Below are 20,033 nucleotides of genomic sequence, written 5' to 3'. Positions count from 1 at the left end.
CTATTCCTTCCCAGCCACTCGTTCTTTTTCTTTCTTTAAACTCCGCAAATACCGCAGAGCCCGTTTGGCAGCCGTACATTTAGCTATTCGATAACTCCTACCCATTCCAGTGAAACGACACTTGCCTTGGATATCAACTGTTACACGCACTTTCCCCGTTTCCAATATTCTCTCCAGTTTTCTAAAATAAAATTATGTTTATCAACAAATAGAGTATTAAAAATAAAGAGAACTGATATTTTATTTTTATCTTTTTGAATATTTTTTGCGATGCCCTATTCAAGTATCAACTATTATAGCTAACTCCTCCAAAAAAATGAGTCCAATTTAGGTCAGATTCAAATTTCTACTTCTTTACATAAATATCTTGGAATTTTTGAAAAGCAACATGTTCCAAAACTTTTAAACTTTGTTAATTTTAAAAAATCTAACCAAAAGAAAAGCAATTTCTAACTTCTCTCATAAACCAACGTATCTAGATTTATCAATGATTTACGCTCCAAAATATGCTAATTGGAATCAAAAAATTTGAAAATCACAGCGATTATAAACTAACTATGGAACGAGTGCAATTTAAAAATTGTCAGAATAGAGAGAATAAAACATACGAAAATCGAGCCCGTTCAGGTTCCATTTCAAGCAGTTCACGAATCGGTGAACGTGGTGGATTACTGCAGCATTCGTTTATGGTTTCTTTCATAAGGTTATAAAAGACCCTCCACACAGTGTTCAAACTTCGTCCGCTATCCTGAAATTTGAAAAATTACGAAAACAAACAAAATGAGACTTTACAAAATTTCTTTTTTAAAAAAAAAAATGTGAATTCTACTCTTAATAAAGGCTTAGAAGATTTGAATTACCAAATAGATGGCTCCAGCTACCGACTCGAAAATATCACCCATTGCTTTTGGAACTTCGATATCTTCTTCTTCACCTTCATCAATTTCTTCTTCAGTCGTCACCATATACATCTTTAAATTTGAAAAAAATGTAAATGTAAAATATGAGATGAACTTTTTGGTTTCGATTTAGTTGTGCTGGTTAGCTGCATCAAAATCACAATCATCAAGCATTACAATACGCGAAAAGCAAAACTTGTTGTCAAGTTTTTGAAGAAAAATACCTCTTCATTGAAATTAGCGCTGGAAAGATTTTTTTCTGCACATAGACAAACAAATTTCTCGATCATATGGTGTAGTCTGGGACACATTGCGATAAAATGCTTAAATGATAGCAATGAAAAATATTAAAAATAGAAGTTTGGTGCTACCTACTTAATGGGCAATATTTTCTGGGCAAAAAAATTTTCACATGTTTTATGCAACAAGGGCATTTAGAACTACAACATAGAATTTGAGGAATTTTATTTACACACTGAAGATAAATAATGAAGTAGAAGTACCTTATGAAAGTTATACTTAACAGCTAATGATGCAAAAATAGTATTGTTGACAAGTGCGGAACGGAGGTCGGTAAGAACACCTGGACTATAATGTGCTGAATGTTGAAAGAGGAACCGCGTAATAACATAGTCCAGGACAGCATCACCAAGAAATTCTAAACGCTGCAACAGAACATTTATAATTAGATTACCAAATTTTCAAGTAAAAATTAAATGACTGGAAGAATGAAATATACGACCACATGTAAAGTCGATGTGAAGAGGTCTTACTAATGCAACAGTGACAGAAAGACATATACTACAGTAAAATTTCCAAACTTAATAGATGAGCAAGAGCACCTGATAGCAGCCCGTTATTCTGTTTTTATAATAAGAAGCGTGCGTAAATGCTTGCAATAGATAAGCCCGATCATGGAAACGATAGCCAATACAATCTTCTAATTTCGAAAATTGAAACTGTATCCACAGATCATTTAACTTTCTCAGCGATTTGTCTGGCTAGAAGTAAAAAAGGAATTAATAATTGAACTAGCTGCCATTCTAAGATTATTTAGTCCAATGTTTACTTTTCAAGCACGAATTAAAAAAAAACAAATATTTCCAAGAAAGTAGAATTAAAAAAAATAGTGCTAACTAAAGTGACTGTCTGAAAATTTGATATTAATTGTAAAAGAAAATATAAAGATTTGATATAATTGCGATCAATTTATGAACTGTAGAACGAATAAAGTGCAAAAACTTCACTAAAAAATACCTACACAACATACTTCATCAGATTATTAAGACAATTAACAAAGTAAATTCTTCTATCTTGGTCAAAAGATAACACGTAGATTACCTGATCGGTTGTGTCAATGAACCGCAATAGCGGTGGTTCCATTTGTACAGGCTCCGTAAGCACCTTTAGTCCTAGCCATTTCATGAATTTTAAAGTTGCTGTGGGACCTAATTCCAGAAGGTGAGCACCAATCAAAGATTCCACTGCATCAGCAATTGATTTGTCACCCAGACTTTGCTGTGTTAACAGATTATACGGCAACGGCGTAATCTCTTCACCATCCCAACTTGTTGTCATATTCTGAAGATGATGAACGAAAATAAAAAGTTTGAAGTGAAGAATTTATTCACAAAAATGCTAAAAAAGGCAACCAGAGAGTTTACTGACAAGCGAGTAATGATATCGACATTCTAATGTTCTTAAGTGTCCAATATCCATTCACATCTAATGTACCCAAAATCCACGGAACAAATGCTACAAAATGAACAAATAGTACTGACAGCAAAAACATATAAATAGTCTTGTATTTTGAATATTCACCTTTGGAAATTCAATAGTCTCGATACCATTAGCAATTCGTCGAACTTGACCGTTCCTATCAGCTTCATCCCAACCGGTAGGAATTTTTACCTGAAATCCAAGTACTAATAGAACCATTTATATATATTTATTTTTATATTTATATTAATATACAGTCATGCAACCAGGTAAGTTGATTGCACACAAACAATGACTTAATTTCTTTTAAATGAAGAAAATATGACAAAATAAAAAACCATGATGTGAAAAGAAAGTTTATCGAGAAGATAAAAAAAAGAAAAATGACTTCCGTTCTTTATCTTAGTATTACATAACACAAAAAAATAAAACAACACCGTTTCCTGTCCTTCGACTGCTTTCCCTTCAAGGACATTCTCAATGAACTTGTCACGTTCTTCTGCATCCAGTGTATTCGGTGCTTTGAAGTCTGATGTTGGCGCATAACTGAATTTCAACCGTCCTTTTATTTCAAAAAAGCAAATCAAAAAAAAAAAAAAAAAGAGATTACTGTACGGGAAAAGTCATTTGCTTTTTTTTTCCTTTTTGATCACAGACAGCAGAAAAAATCAATTGGCTTCAACTACAAAATAAGTGGATTTACATTTGGTTAATGAGAGGAATGAAGGAAAATAAAGTGGAACGTACAACATCAGCAGTAATTAAAAGATTTCAATTTGTATAGTTAACAAAAAAAGTATATAGTCAGATTTCTAGTTAAGAAAAAAAACAAAGATGAGAAGTAGAAACATAAGAACCCACCAAGGAGGTAACCATCCATCATTTGGATCAAACTTTGAGCCAATAATCAAAGAAGGAAGATTATGTTTCCTTCCCAAACGGTACAAATTGCAATTTGATACCTGTAGAAGTAAAACTGCTACAGAACGACAAACGTAATTTTTAAACACATCTAATTCATTTTGAAATAAAATACATCATACCGAAATTAAGCATCGGAAATTAGATAAATTAAGCATCTTCCCAAGCTGAAAGACCTACTACACAACAAAATGAAGAAAAATGGGGGCGACCAAGAATCAAATTATTGCAAAAATTTCTCCAACACTTCAGGATATAAACCCAACAGCAAATTCCGAGAAAAAATTATTTATAAAAATCAATAAAATTGATAAATAACCTCTTTACTCCTCGCAAAGCTAAGTTTACCCTCATGCTGCTCAGGATTAGTGTGAAACAAATAATCAGTTACAGCATATTTTAAGAATGAATCACCAACAGTCTCAAGACGCTCCAGGTTGATACCGTCGGATGCATTAGACAGTGTAAGTGCCTAAAATAATGTCATTTGAAAATCAAATGAAAAATGCAGAAAGGAATCAGTTCTGTAGTCTTAAAACAAGTAAATCAGATTCTTTATCCCACAGCAAAACAACAATCAAGACATTTCTGAAAGATGAAAAATTACAATCAACACTTCAACATATAAAATACTTATTTAAGGTCACCGGAACTATTTTGGTTTTAGTTGTTCCATTTAACAACCAAAAAATTTCAGTTGTCAGATTCGCTGGTCATCTTTTCAGGAAGAGTTTCAAATAACATGAAATTTCATTAAAAAACGATCTATACATATGTATATTTATATATTCATACATTTATAAAAAAATAGTGTTTCTGTGACGTAGCCACAACCAAAATTTTGGACAAAAAATCTAGATGCTAAACATTAAAAGACAACTGACTTTGGATAATTACTAATCCTTGAAATTGATACCTGTAATAGAGTACATGGAGAGACACCGTCTGGATGATCAGTGAAGGTATCTTCTTCGAATGAAAATGTCATCCAGTCGAGGACTGGAGCACTTATTTCTTGCTGAAAAATTGTTTAATAATTTTCGTATGAAATCATCAAACTGGATTTTAAAACGATGAAGCAGTAACAATGAAGGCTAATCTGTGGCTCATTTATTAAATTACCATAACGGCTGAGAAATAAAGTTTAAACTGAGGTCTATTTTTTGTCAGAATCACTCCAAACTTTTCCTGCAAAGGATGTTTGTGCTGCTATTAAGTGTAATTTAAAAAAAGAGAAATCAGACAAATGACATGTAGAAAACCACTTTTTTCCTACTTAAGCAAGCATTTTTACTTTATCTTCACAGCATTCTTTTATTGTTTTTAAAGGAAGGGTTATAATTAACTACTATGAACTACCTACTACGTAAAAAATTCATTTTACTTTCAAAATAACAAAGGTCTTTATAAAATTTCTGCCTAATTCACCAGTCATCAGGAAGCAGGTGTAAAAAAGAAATGAATTTAGAATTTTGGATTACAGGATTGTTCTCTGAAAAAAACAAGAATGGACCAAATAATCAAACTGAAGCAAAACTACGAATATTTTTAATACATAATTTTTGATATATTGAAGGCAAGATGGGTCTGATGTTGTTGACTGTTTGAAGCCATTGGATTTTTTTTTTTTTTTTTGAAATATATTTCAAAAAACCTTTCTATCAACTGCATTCGTATCTGTCGTTGAAGAAACCAATTTTATAACATCATTATCGTGTGATATTTGCAAAAATAATTCTAAATCGCTTGACGACCTTACCATCTCTTCATTCTGAAAAGCATGAAAACTTATGCATCTAAAAAAAAACCTCCAAAAATAAACCAGTCATCAGTCAAAACGCATTAAACATTAACAGCAAGAACTGTACCTTGCATGATTCTAAAAGAGTTGGTAATGTCAACTTTTTTGAAGAACAATAGTTTTTGTAGTTCTCATATACCATTGCAGTTTATCTATTGCCACGCAGAAAAAAGTTATACAACACACTTTTTGATGACTGAAACCTCCTCGAAACTTACTATCAGTTTTCTGTCCTGACGCATTGATATTTTCTTCGGTGACAATACTTCAGCAGTATCTAATTCCACATCGGTATCCAGTAAACATCCATTGAAATAACGCAAATCAAATGGCGCTGTGCCATCGTACACTGAAAACCTTCATGATGATTAAGCACATTCTAAAATGAATAGAATTATTTTTGTGATGCAGAATTCAGGAACAAACGATAATTTAAAACATGTGACATTATATACTTTAACCACTTCCGCATTTTTTTTTTCATTGTTTTATTCTTTCTTTAGTAAACAGAAATCATGAAAATGCCGAATAATCATTATTCGATGCAGAGAAGATTCATTAAAATTCCCTCTCATTTTCTGACTATTAAACTTGTTCATTTTATATGTTTTTTTTTTTCTTAAAACCATTAGATTACCATTAGATAAGATTTCTTCAACTTCATCACAAAAATCGATTAAATCAATACATTCCTCTTGACGATTTGACTTTGATGACCCTCGATCCGAATCTTCCAACCTTTCTAATGAGTCGAGATATAACTGCGCAGGCTAAAAGTTAAAAGTAATTTACAAATTGAATATTGAAGCATCAATAATAATAAAAGATTTCTAAATAATAGCGAAGAGTTTTTCCAACTCAAAACCTATGATCAACATTTTCAATTCTTATCTTTGACAGTCTATACCAGTTCTGTTACATTAATTTTTATCTATCCAATCACAAAGCAAGCATAGGTTTCTGTGCAAGATTCCCTCCTAGTTCAAAAAACTTTTTGTCATTGTGAAGGATCAATAAAAAAGGCACGGATGCAATGAATTTAGCTCGGATTTTTTCGAAAGGAAAAATTTACAATCCTGTTTAAATTCTAAACCTTTCTAGCAACTGAAGGATGTCGTTTGTTGCTAAGTTTGACTGTTTCCTTTTTTATACCAAAATCGTTTTGGTTTGCTGTATCTACTGCAGTTGAAGGTAATACAGTAGGCAAGTCCAGAAGCCAACTCATTCGCGATAAATCAGCCATTAAGCCTCGACTATCGATATGGGAATCCCCACTGTTCACAGACTGAGTAAAAAATATTTGGTATCAGGCTTCTATTTCATCTTTAAACACATGTGAAACTGTTGGCAGCTAACATCTCAAAGAAAAAAGTGAAACTGAAGTTTTACATAACATATGAAATTTTGCATGGCATAAAGATAGTTCCCTTAAAAAAAAAAAAGAAAAAACTTTTTAAATTGAAGTTGTAAAGCAGGATTTTAAAACCATAAATCACGATTAACTTAAGAATCATCGGTTATTTTCTGTTCTAAGTTTTCAACCACAGAAAAAAATTTTCATACTTTTACACTGATCTGTATTTATTCGTAAGAAAATATCATCTGAAATTCTTAACACTATATAGTTCATCATTTCTCGCTTCAGCTCTAAGACGTTTTAAAGTGCAAGTTCAATTTCAAGCACTATAATGAAACGATTTCACTACTTCGACTTAGCTACTTAAGACTTATTGAATACTACCTTTGTCAGCTTCGACTGAAGATATATGTTTTCATATAATCCATTAATAAGAACTTTAGCAACGAAAAAAAAAAGTATACCAAAGGCATATTAATTCCATTAGGCGCTGATTCCTCTATTACAATCAAGTCATCCCAGCCAGATGATGTAATGTTTTCTCGTGGCGCAAATATATCGCCACTTTCTTCTGCAACATCAAGAGTAATTTAAAACAAACTATTAACAACAATTTACGAAACATTTTTTAAGTAGAAAAACTGTTCAGGCAAATAGATTTGTTTACATGAAGAAATGTGCTAATTCCTTTAAGTGAACTAAATAGTTAATCTGTAAACCAACTAACTGCACTATGATGAAATTTTCCAACTCACATTAATCTGAGAGTTATCGTTAGATTTAGAGGGGTTTGGTTACTCCAGTTCAAATATTTCTTGGTTATGCAAAAAAAAAAAAATCTACTTCCGAGGCGTTCATGGACACTATTTATGAAATCGAACAACACAACGGCATCGTCTTCATCATCATCTGACATGTCACCGTGCTGTCGTAGAGCAGAACCATTCATAAGACCCAATGCGTCCCGCTAAAAGGAAAATCATACTTCTCTTGTAATTTATTTTGTTCCAACAAAAGATTTTACAAGAATCTACTTGAACTTGATTGAAGCCGACTAATCTTTGTTGCAATATGCATGATTATTTGTAAAAGGAAATAATTTTGCGAACTTATAACGAATCCCTGTAAAAAATTATAGAACAAACACTGGCATAATTTGAATAATGAATTTGAACCAACACACTCTTAATTCTTTGCATTCAAGAAAAGATTGCACTATTAGCATACAAAACAACCTCAAATGAAGGAAATAAACTATACTATAAATAAATTTTAGTATCAAAGCAATCTCATTCCGTTCTTTCAAGTAAAGATACTTGTTAACTTACATCAATATCTTCAAATCCTTTAATTTCATCATGTCTTTCTCTATTTAGACAGAAATCATCTAATCCCTTCGCAAGCTCCGGATCCCAAACGCCAATCTCAAAATCAGTCTGGAAAAAAATCCAGTTTAAAATTCTAGAATATGTGAGCTCTGTTATAAATATAAATGTGAGCTACGAAAATATAGATTTAAAATAAAACTTAAATGCAATCAGAAGCCACACATGAAGAAATGTAAAGTTCTAATTTTTAAAAGTTTCTATAAAATTTTAAAACTGGAATATAAATAAAATCACCGTCATTCAAAATATGTTTTTGTTTTTCATGAATAAATATGAAACAGATGAATATGACCAAATAAGGGCGGGTATACATAAATACCCGAATTATTTTGCCCCACCACTTTTTCAAATTTTTTAATGTCATTCCACATTACATCCCAAAAACTGCTTCATAATCCAGAAAAGTGAAATGAGACATATTTACCAAACTATATAATTATGCAGTAACGGTAGTTGACATGGCTAAGGAAATGATCAGTAAATCTGAGGAAATGTAAAACAAAATAAACAAACTTTACCATCTCAGCGCCAGAATCCTTTGCCTCCATCTCCTTGTTTTCCTGACTTTTCTGTTCCACACTGGAAAAATAAAATCTCAAGAAACGAACTATTCGTCGATGAAATGACTGTTGAATATGAACTATGAACAGTAAATAATACTGTGCAATAGCGTGTATTTGACCAATGAAAATGCATAAAGAAATGGAAGATTAAATCATCACCAATATTCCTTGTCAGATTTGCTAACCTTGCCTCTTACAGTTATAAAACATACTGCTTTTTTTTTAAATCACAAATTTTTTGCACTGATTTCATCTCCAGGTCATCCATAGGAGTTGGATAATCCAGTGGTAACCAATATACATCGTCAGAAGTGTTATAGTTAGGATTAGAAAACGCTTCACGCATTACTAACTCACGTAGCTCATCTGCCAATAGCAAGCTATTGATTCTGAAATTATTACTAAAGTTAACATATTTAAATACAGAATAAAAAAGCAACCGTTTCCCATACAATTTACAGAAAACTCTTGGGCTTCCTCATCGCATCTACCGAAATCTGCACTTTTTCTACGACAAATGTGTACCGTTAAATGCATACCGATAAAGTAGTGTTGGAAGAGCTGCAATAACATTCCACAAAGAGGCAGCAATTGGATGCACATCAACAAGTTCAGGTACCAGAATTTGTCCTTGTGATATTCCGCCACTTTCTGAGCTTTTTTCTTCGGTAACCCGACTTTTTGAACGTGACCAATGTCGAGGCATCAAAAGATTTAAACGACTACAAAAGTAATCTTTACTTAAATTGAAGTACGACTTCAACATGTCAGGAGTTTAACACTTAAAAAAAAAAAGAAAAAAAAAAAAAATTGTTTAACAGATTTCGCAATTTCATTTCTTAAAATCAGTTCGTTTCATTTTTTTTTTCAGTCCCTTTTCTTCCGTCTTTCCCTCTTATCTTCCTGAGAATCAGGATCTCATTTATACACGTATTGTTATAAACTAAGGATACCTCGAAGTATAATCAACATCCAGAAGTGGCTGCTGTTGATCATAAATAATGATGTTATATTTCTGAATGAAATAATCGTTAAATGTTACAAACTTGTCATCCGGAAATTTGGACGATGGTTTAGCATCGATTATCTAAAATCATGGAAGTGAAGGGACTAATGATTTCGCGGATAAGAGTGTTCTGTTCAGCTACGGAGCAATCAAATAACTTCGGACTACACCTGACTCATAAAAATTTGTGATGTTCTTGAACATAAATTAGTAAAAAAAATAAAAATAATATCACAATCGTCAAAACTGTGAAATCTGGTTCTCACCTCAGCAACATAGTAGAACGATGGATGGTCTCGGTCTCGATACCACGGCATAACAATGGCATCCTGAAACTTAGCAGCATCGAACTTGAAAGCCAGTCTTTCCGCTTCTGTTGGAATTCGGGGCAATTCATCAATCGACGAAACAACATTTCGCACGTATGCGTAATCTAGTTTGAAATCCACTTCACTGGTCTCACTATTTCGCTCTGAAATTTAAAGATATATTACCTCACTTGTCGATTTATTAATATTTCAAACATTTTGTGTAAAATGCAAACCCGCAATCCATAAAAAATCCACTTCTCCTAATAATTTTGAAGTAAAAGAACCCGTTCTTCAACATATTAATTAAGTGACGGTTAAGTGACACCTACTCTTCCCGTCAACTCTCTTCATTTCTTTTCTTTACTTATTAATGAATCTGTCTAATCTTTTTTGATAATTACCAATGAAGTTGATTAATTCTCACTGCTCTGGACAACACGTACAAAACTTAAAATCTTTCGATCTCCTACGATGAATGTGGATTTAATGAAGATAAAAAAAACTTTACCACGTCGAAGTGGAACTATCAAAACATTGACTGGTGCCTTATCAGGGACAAAAACTAAGCCCCCTTTCACTAGCCGAAGAACATTATCAAACAAATAATGATGGAATGCTTTCAGAAGCTCCAACATCTGAGTATCAACAAGAAGACGCGATTTAACGAGGAAAATATTGGCTTGCATACGACCTTGACGCAAAAATAATGGAAATGACGGCACCTTAAAAAAATGTTTGGAATATGATTCTGAAAATAAGAAGACGGGAAATACTGAAATACATTTCAAAGCATTTCACTTTTATAACTTTTTGCAGCTTTGGGCATCTAAAATTAACTTCTAAAAAAGAAGTTAATATTCTTAAATCAATAAAAATTAAATGGTTCAATCCAAACTAGCTTCCTTTTGCTGGAAGCTCAAAAGTTCTTACAACAACTATCTGCAAGTAAAATAAATAAAAAACAGCGAATAAAAAGTCGCAATAATAAAAAAAAAAATTTTTAAACCCGCTCAGAACCCAAGATTTGGTCCTACTTTCGGTATTTTTTTATTTGAAAGGAATCCAAAACAGAATTCGGTATCCAATGGGTTTATAATCCGACGATTTTTTGGATTAGCAGCACCAGTTACTGCTTTGATGAGATCCATTTCCATAACATAAATGTAGCATTCTTCACCTGCACGTGGAATTGCATTATGTAGTGCTTTTGCCATCTAAAAAAATTAAAACGCAATGCAAAAAATTAAAGCAAATTTATCTAACCCTTTGTTCAATGGAACAAAAGCTGAATTTTCAAGGTACTTCTTTTTGACTAAGCATGGACTCAATAAAAAAATAAGTATCTGAAATGAAATATGCGTGCATAGTGTCATGACATAGTCCTGCAGCATTTATGATGCAATAGTAAAATGGATTTAAACAATAATACATTTGAAACTGCTCACTCTCTTGTCATATAATTGTCTTCTTCGAGCTGATCCAACTTTATAACTCATATTTGGAATGAATTCATCAGGATCTTCATCAAGAGCTGTTAGCATAATGGTATCTTTACCAACCGGAAGTAGGTAATCATTTAGCTCTTTTCGTTTATGCAATCTTCTACATGCCTAAAACATCTTTAGAAACAGAGGATAACGATAAAACCACTATATTTTACTCGTAATGTGATTAAACTGTCTCGATCGTGAATAATAAACACTGCTTTGATAATATGTTGAGGCAAAAGCAATTCTAAAGAATAATCAATAAGTGATAGACTCAGTTCAAAAAGTCTACAGTATCTACCTCCTTGTAAATTCAATAATATAGAATTTTTCTGCATGTAAGACATAGAAATTAAACATGGATATTTGAGCTTCTTTGCCAAAAAAGATGATGAAAAGAACTAACTCAGTATATACATATATTCATAAAAAGTAATAAAAAAAATACATATATTCATAAAACAACTGGAATGAGAGAAATATATATTAAATACAGAGAATGATTAATACTGACTCTAACTTACTTCCAGAGCAACAGCCATTTGTGCAAGCTTTTTGCTTTCCAATGGTTTCTTTAATTTAATAGTTTCCTTAATTGGTGAATTGATCGGTAACAACAACTCCGCTCGATACATCACCCGATCGCCTATCTAAATTTTGTCGTTAAGAAACTTCAATATGTTAATAAATGGCTATGTTTTTATTACAAGGAAAATATAGTTGCTTTCCAAGAGCAGAAAAAATAAGATTACAACCTCTGTTCATCAAAAAATTTTTGGGATATTAACAAATTCTGTATTACACTATTTATATCACACTACTTGCCGCTACTTCAAACTTCAGTCGATCACAGATGAAAATAATTTAATCACAACTACATAATAAGCTTAGCCAATATAACTGAAAAGCATAAAGTTTACGGTTTCTGGCACAATCGTATTTTGTGGGACCAAACGAGTGAATATATCGCTGGGAAGTTTAGCACAGTACCTGTAAATGGAATGCTTTAAATGAGGATAAAAAATAAAAAAAGGTACAATTTAAAGAAGATATGGAAATAACACTAAGTTTCAGATCACTGTTTGAAATATAATTTCTTTCCAAAAAGCATTCTGACCATAGTATGATACCAAAATTTTGAAAAAATTAGCTGCAATAAATAAAGAGAGAAACCTGTTTACAAGACTTATAGCAGTAGTTAGAGTAACCTGCGCCCCAGTGCTTTCAACAGTATATGGTGCAATGATATCGTCTACTGTTTCCAAATTCGGCGAAATCATTGGTTCTGGGGGATTATGCACATTCTGATACCGCTTCAGTAGCATCTTCAGAAAATTAACTTTTTTTACAAAAATCAAACTTAGACTGCAAGTAGAAATCATGTATCATTTTCCGGAGTTCGCGGAAATATTCATAAATAATTAAGTAAGAATTAGAATAAATTTTTGGATTCCTTCGTTCTGAGAAATAAAACTAGTAATGTATCACATTGAAATAATGTATACTCTTTCGATTTGCAAGAAATCTTTTAAATCACAGGAGCACTGTTCACGATCTCTTTCTTCGACTAGTAGAAAATAACTTGCACCATCTTTTCGTGCCCTTCCTTTTGACTAAAAAAGACAATTTAAGCAAAAAGAAATCTATTTCCGAACAACCAATTAAAGACCACTGTAGTTTTTTTTTTTTACCAAGTTGAAAAAAAGATAAAATTATTTTTAAGTGGGAGCAAAAATTGAAATCATGAAAAACCTGAACTTCAGATTTAAAAATTCGGAACATCCGTCCAAACTACGAAATGATTAAAACTAATAAATAGTGATACCGAATAAACATATCGAATTAAAGTGAATATCTACACCTCATAATCTCTATCCAAAAAACTGCCTTCTGTAGTAAATTAAAAAAATTAAATGATTACTACCCACTTGTACATAAGCACGGTAATCAGTAGGCCGATCGAAACGGATAACCACATTACATTGTCTCACATCAACACCCTCTTCCAGAACACTTGTTGCAATTAACAGATTCAAATGGCGTTGACGAAATTTGCGTAAAACCTGGAGTTTGTTTATAAAAAGTTCAAATATAGATTGCCAAAAAACGAAGCTTAAGATTTTATACAGAATGATTTTTAGCCAGTATGCCAGTATATAAAGCAACTGCTAAGATAGGAATATAAATTTCTTGAGCAATAATGCAAGTTGTCCAAAAAAAACTTGAAGACGTACTTACATTTTGCAGATCAAACTACCTTTAATCCGTGTAAACACAAATAGATTACAGGACTAATAATAAAATAACAGCCCTTCTATTGCATTCTGGCTTACATATAAATCAGTTCATCAATATCCTAAATTCTGCAAAAAAAGATGCTTACTAATTCCTGTCTCTTATGCAACGCCATTGTTTCTTCTGTACCAATATTTGCACTGTTGTATCCAATAACAAAGTCCGAAACCAGATAACCAAATTTATCATTGTCCCACCGTGATATCGCTCTTATAAGAGTCTAAAAAGAAGCTGAACTTTGAAACATAAAGGAACAATAATGTAACAATAAAATATCCATAAGTCATGATGAGAAATAATACTAAAAAAAAAAAATAATATAGACATAAAAGTCTTACATTTAACACGTATGCGACATAACGCTGTTCCACGAAGATGATACCACAAAATGTAAAGTCTGGATCCACTTTTTCCATATTCGAAGGACTGAAGAACTTTAAAATTTCAAACAGTCTTGCTAAACGATCTGGTAGTATTGGTTTTACATCACTGAAGCACCGTATATTAGCCACTTTAACATCCAGCAAACGTTTAATGAAACGCATTGTTGTATACGCCATTTGTAGGAAGATGATTTGTTTTTCAGGCAAGAAACCTTGTCCTGACTGTTTCTTCAGCTGTCGTTGAAATAGCTGCAAAAACAATGAGTACTCGTCTTATAATATCCGTCAGAATTAAAGGAAACTCCTGTGAAGGGCAAAAACAGAAGATCATGTGTTTTTTGTAACAAAAGCATTGAAGTAATGAGAGCAATATCCCAGGCTAAGCTTCGTATAAAACGTTTGGGGAAAATTACTGCATATTTCAAATATCTTCGAACAGAAAATGCAATATGTGATTGTAAAAAAGGACAATGTTATTGTTTCTACCGTAAAGGTTTTCATAATATAGCACCGTATTATGAGGAAAGCAAAACCATTAAGTTACTGGTTATGTCTAATCCTTCAGAATCTCAAGTCAAATGTTCTTAAAAACACTCGCATATATTGGACTGCATTATTTGAATTCTCAGAACTAAACCACAGAATATTATTTGGATCCTCGGAACTAATACTGGCATAACTAACAGATACGTAATTCTCTTCACAAGTTTCACAACAAGAGCAATACATTTAGAACTGATAAAGAATTATCTGCCGAAAGTTTTTTGTACATATTAAGAAGATTCATTGTCTGACAAGGTTATTTTAAATTAGTTATGCGTGATAATGCTAGCCAATTCCAATTAGAGAGAGTGTTCTCTTTTAGTTCGTTCTCGAAATTTAATTAAACGCTCATTTCTCTATATATCTATATATCCCAAAATGTATCCAAGGTCTTCACGGTGTTTGTATCCAATACTTAATAAGTTTTTCTTTGGCACTTACTTTGTAGGGAGAAAATTTTCTTGACCACTATGGAACGAAACACATAATAGATTTCTGAGCAAATAAAGGAATGATCTGAAAGAACAACGTACCAAGAGCCTCATGGAGTGAAGAACAAAAATTGAGAAACTCATAATTTACGAGAGAATAATTGGAATAACCAAAGGAGAAATAAAAAAGCCATTCGTAGAAAGTTATTGGCGGGAGGAGAATTAATAACATTGGTAGATTTACATAAACTTTGAAGATTGCATTTTTTCTTGGAGGAGAGTATTCTCTTTTCGTTCGTTCTCGAAAATGAATTAAATACTCATTTTTTCATATATCTCTATATCCCAAAATGTATCCAAGGTCTTCAGGGTGTTTGATTCAGTACTTAATAAGTTTTCCTTTGGCACTTAGTCTGTGGGGAGAAAATTCCTCCTGATCATCTCCTGAGGAAGAAATGTTAGTCAACGAACTAGAAGTTTCCGTGGTTTGGAATTAGACTTATCACAAGGAAGACTCCCCTCTGTAACATACCAATAAATAATGCTGTATCCTCTAGAAATCAGTGACGAAAGAGGCTCAAAAACTCAATTAGCAAATGTTCGACAAATCAGTTCAGGAAATCGATGAAGAAGAATATGATGTTCCTCATATTAGAAATGCTATAAAAAAACGTATTCAAACAAAGGTACTCAATTTTTCCTCTTGAAGGTCTTCATCTCAAAGTGAATTCCCTTCAGTGGGAATGTTAGAAAAAACGAATATAATATGTTGAAATAAATTTGTATTAAATTTATAAGACTAAATACAGTCTTATTTGAATAAGCCTTAGATGTTTTAATTAAGAAATCCTTCATCCAATATTCATTTGTCTGAAATTTTAGAATTTGTTAACAAAGAATATATGCATTGGTTATGTGTTGAAAATTACTAATTTTTATTTGCATGATTTTCCGACCTGTTGGCCAAACTCACACTTGACTGTTACCTTTGTCTTCAAACAGATTTACTTATGGGGTTCAAAAATTGTGTATTCTGATCTTACATTCAATTATAAACAACTGATGTAATCGTAAAATCCAACTGTATAAAGTGTAAAGATCATCCGAGAGGAGCAGCTTTTTACTCACGGTAATCATACGCTTTGTTGTAAACCATTTCTATTCTTTACAAATACAAAAGAAGGTAGTAGTTTTTCATCATCGCCTTTCTGGATACCGTGCGTTTTCTCCGCTTCTCCAGATCTACTTCCTCAATTTTTCTAATACTGTTCAATACTTCGATTAACAATAATCTTTACCGCAATAAAATAAAGACTGATCTCGAACATTCCTTCTTTGCAAAGTACTCCCTATTTGATTCTACAAACTACTGGAACTAGACAGTATTTCACGACACAATATACATAAATGAAAAGAAAATTCCACTAATCTCACCTAAACCTTGCTTCAATCAGAAAGAACTTTAGCTTAATCATTTAATGGGATGTTAATGGAATAAAGGAATGGAAACTTCCAAATTTACATTATTTTAAGCTTACAGTCTATATTATCTCTTTTATTTGACCTAAATTACCTGACAAAGTTTCCATGCGCACCATGGTCCAAGTTGTTCCAAAACAGATTTCGTTCGACTAACTGCTTCAAGAACAGGTTTCCTCGGATCAACATCAAATTCGGGATGAAATTCAGTACATTTCAAACAAAATGTACGCAAACTTTCCTAAAAAATTTTAAATTCAAAAAATTAGGATTTACTAAAAGAAGTCTTAATTTTCCAATTCGATAATTCTTGACTTTTATTTTTGAAAATTGATAATCAAGACAACCGATAGGAATTCTGTCTATAACCGAATCGCCTCAGCTCATTTGTAGCTGCTAAAATATAAACTTTTAGTGAAGCTATCGTTACCTATCGTTAAATAAATTATTCGACTGGAATACAACAATGAAACAGCTTAATGGTCAGAATGAAAAAAGAACTGAAAGGTTTACCAAAGTACTGATAACTTTTTTGCTAGTTTCGCATGTACAACAGAAGAAATCGTGGCACATTATAACATACTCTTTCGGTCTGGCCCCATACTTAGAAATCTGAATGCATTTTTATTATATTGTACTTGTATTATAGAATTTAGCATTTTTAGAAAACTTTATAACCAATGATAGTCCATTGAAAACGATATAGTTCGAAAAGTTTCAATTTCATTTAGTTTTAACGTACGGCAATTTATATTTTAACATACGAAAACTTTTTAGCAAAACGAGATATATAACATGTTAAAGGGCTTATCAGTTACTAATCATAAAGATGTAGACGGATTGCTGATATTAGAAAACTAACCATTGCAATGAAACACTATTATTTTTGGAATATCAGTTCCTACATTATTACATAAATAAAAGAACATTGCATATTATCAGTTAGAATACATTCATCAGGAAATATAGTGACAAAGTAATTTACTTGTAAAAAAGTTGAAAATAATGCACTGAAAACCTACAGAGACTAGGTCACTCGCTGTTTCAATAGAACTATGCATGATCCTTTCCAATTTTTCCAAAAGATGCTCTAAATTACTTGGTGGTATTTTGCTACTGATTAGAGATGCCGTGAGACCAAGAATTCGAGGCCTGTCCACTGTAATTTAACATATTTTCAGTTCTCCATTGCAGAACATGCACAAATATAATGCTGAGAAAAAAATTCTTATTGACGTTGTGAATTAAAAAAAATTTCTTTCATGCTTGCCAATTTTTCACTGGTGCATATTACCATGCATATTACCAGTAATCATTCCCTTTACTTCAACTAAAATCTCTTGGCTTTTTTCGCCCGTAAAAGCCAAAGATACCATCAAGTAATACAAGTACAGGAATACAAATTCACTTATAACATATTATGTTCAATTGGAAGAGACCAAGTTATTATAAATTTCTTTGCTGAAAAGTCCACTCAAACGTTAACAAATTAAACTTTAACACTCTTAAACTGATTAACAAATACCTTCAGTAAGTTGTCCATACCGATGCATAATTAATCGATACGGGTGTTTACTACCTAATACATGATGGCATTCATCGAAAATTATAACAGCGGCATTTGACATGTTGAAGAACCCATGATCAAGTAAATCCAAGAAAATCTGAGCAGTTAGTACCGTAACCTAGAAAGATAAGGATGCTAAAGCGTTTTTCAAAGTGAATTTAGAAAATATCCATACTTTTAAACTTTTAATTTCTATAATAGCAGCATATAAACGAAAAAACCTTACGAACTCACTTCATGTAATGCAATGAACGTATCGAATTTGGCAGGTTCTGACCAAATATCTTGATTTAAATGTCCATGCATTTTTCCAACATTTAGTGTTGTATGATGTTCGATATGTGCTGCTTGCTGTTCAACTAACGAAACTGAAAAATGACATAATAAGATATATTACAATAATACAGTTTCCAAGAGAACACCTTTTCTCCTTTCTAGTCACCAGTTAATCGTGAATCACGATTAACGATGGAACTAGTCAAATGCAATAATTTACTCCTTCAATACTGTTCCGGATTTTAAAATAAAAGCTTTTATACATTTAGCGAAATATCCTTTTATATACTTATAGAGTTTTCCAGAAGCGCAATATTTTCAAGACTTCTAACAAGTATGAAAAGAAGAATATTTACCTTTATCAACTAAGAAGAAAGCCCGTTTGCCACCATTTTTCCATGGCGTTACAAGTTTGGTAGTATACTCCTTGATTAGCAAAACGGCAATAAAAGTTTTGCCTGAACCTGTCCCGAGAGGCACAATAATATTTCTTTTACATGCTTTATCCAACAATTCAACCTAAAAGTTTAATTAACGAATCCAGAATTAACTTGCTTCCTAAAATTGCAGATCAAAATATTTGACCTTTATTTGACCAAAACATTTGATCAAAATAACACAATTCACGACTGACCAACAAACCCATTTGCAATGCTCAAGTTGAGAATTACGTTCACCGGAAGATTGCTAAGGAAGAAAGACAAAAATTTATAACATATTATTTGTTAGTAACTATACTTAATGCACAATAAACTAAAAGCTACAGTATTTATACTAAAAATACTGCCGAATTTTAAATCGTTAGGTAAACAACAACCTTCATCAGGCCACCATAGTTTCTACTGACAATAGAATGTTATTCAAAAATTTGAAATGTCAATACCTGATAGTCTCGTGGAGTGAAGAAATTTTTGTCCACATCACTCGTTCGAACAACCATACTTTCTGAAACTTCTTTAATTTTTATTGTTCCATATTTTTCAAATCAAAAAATTTTGCGAACGCGTATACATAGCACAATACACGAAAGCAAAGTACATAAAAGATTAAAATGACGAAACAAGCAAATATAAACGTCCCAGAACTTCAAAATGTTTGAATATCAAAATCTCAATGTCCTTTTTATTCTACTGTAAAGTCCACTTTTTTCGAGGTAAAACTCTCCAAAACAATAAAGACAAGCGAAAGGAAAAAAGAGAATTCATCAGCATTATAAATTGATCACCAAATGAAGCATTAAGTGCTAGCTCATATATTATAGTATTGACCCATCAAGAAGTTTATCTATTGCTGTATTGCTGTACTTATGAAACAATGATTGTTTAAAAACAAACTATTTCACTCAATCACAAATAACTTAAATATCAATTTAACCAACACACAGATATCAATTAAAAAAAAAAAATTCTGGAAAACTATCTGGAAGATGAAACTTTTCAGGTATAAGTTTCCAACAATATGCAATACATTTAAAGCTATGAGTCTAAAAGTTCTTTCCTAATTTGAATAGCACTGTACTTGATATAGTTAGAGACAGCTTTTATATAATCGGCTAATTATTCTGCCTCATGCAATCTTTCCCCTACCACTGTTTTTATTCGAGAAAG

At 32.0% G+C, this 20,033-nt stretch overlaps 1 protein-coding gene across 1 annotated transcript; it reads right to left on the bottom strand.

Annotated features, from left to right (window-relative positions):
- Bma-dcr-1 (Uncharacterized protein) lies at positions 1-19,366 on the bottom strand (the record flags this gene model as incomplete). Its single annotated transcript, XM_043077148.1, has 41 exons — positions 1-181; positions 609-748; positions 861-971; positions 1,124-1,222; positions 1,403-1,564; positions 1,742-1,900; positions 2,241-2,480; positions 2,721-2,810; positions 3,056-3,164; positions 3,480-3,580; positions 3,859-4,011; positions 4,456-4,557; positions 5,194-5,310; positions 5,559-5,689; positions 5,978-6,110; positions 6,434-6,625; positions 7,162-7,268; positions 7,541-7,664; positions 8,026-8,133; positions 8,604-8,664; positions 8,861-9,037; positions 9,188-9,370; positions 9,602-9,735; positions 9,921-10,126; positions 10,474-10,687; positions 11,000-11,179; positions 11,411-11,575; positions 11,977-12,102; positions 12,373-12,442; positions 12,626-12,777; positions 12,958-13,065; positions 13,381-13,515; positions 13,836-13,967; positions 14,086-14,379; positions 16,678-16,824; positions 17,097-17,195; positions 17,606-17,742; positions 18,109-18,268; positions 18,385-18,518; positions 18,783-18,945; positions 19,310-19,366. 41 exons carry the CDS (start codon positions 19,364-19,366, stop codon positions 1-3), a joined length of 5,793 nt encoding a protein of 1,930 aa, XP_042933082.1.
- Between the last annotated feature and the right edge of the window lie 667 nt (positions 19,367-20,033).

Source organism: Brugia malayi (assembly GCF_000002995.4).
Source record: "Brugia malayi strain FR3 genome assembly, contig: Bm_v4_Chr1_scaffold_001, whole genome shotgun sequence".
NCBI lineage: Eukaryota > Metazoa > Nematoda > Chromadorea > Rhabditida > Onchocercidae > Brugia > Brugia malayi.
The sequence above is the reverse complement of the archived record's forward strand: the minus strand, read 5'-3'. Positions and strand labels throughout refer to the sequence as shown.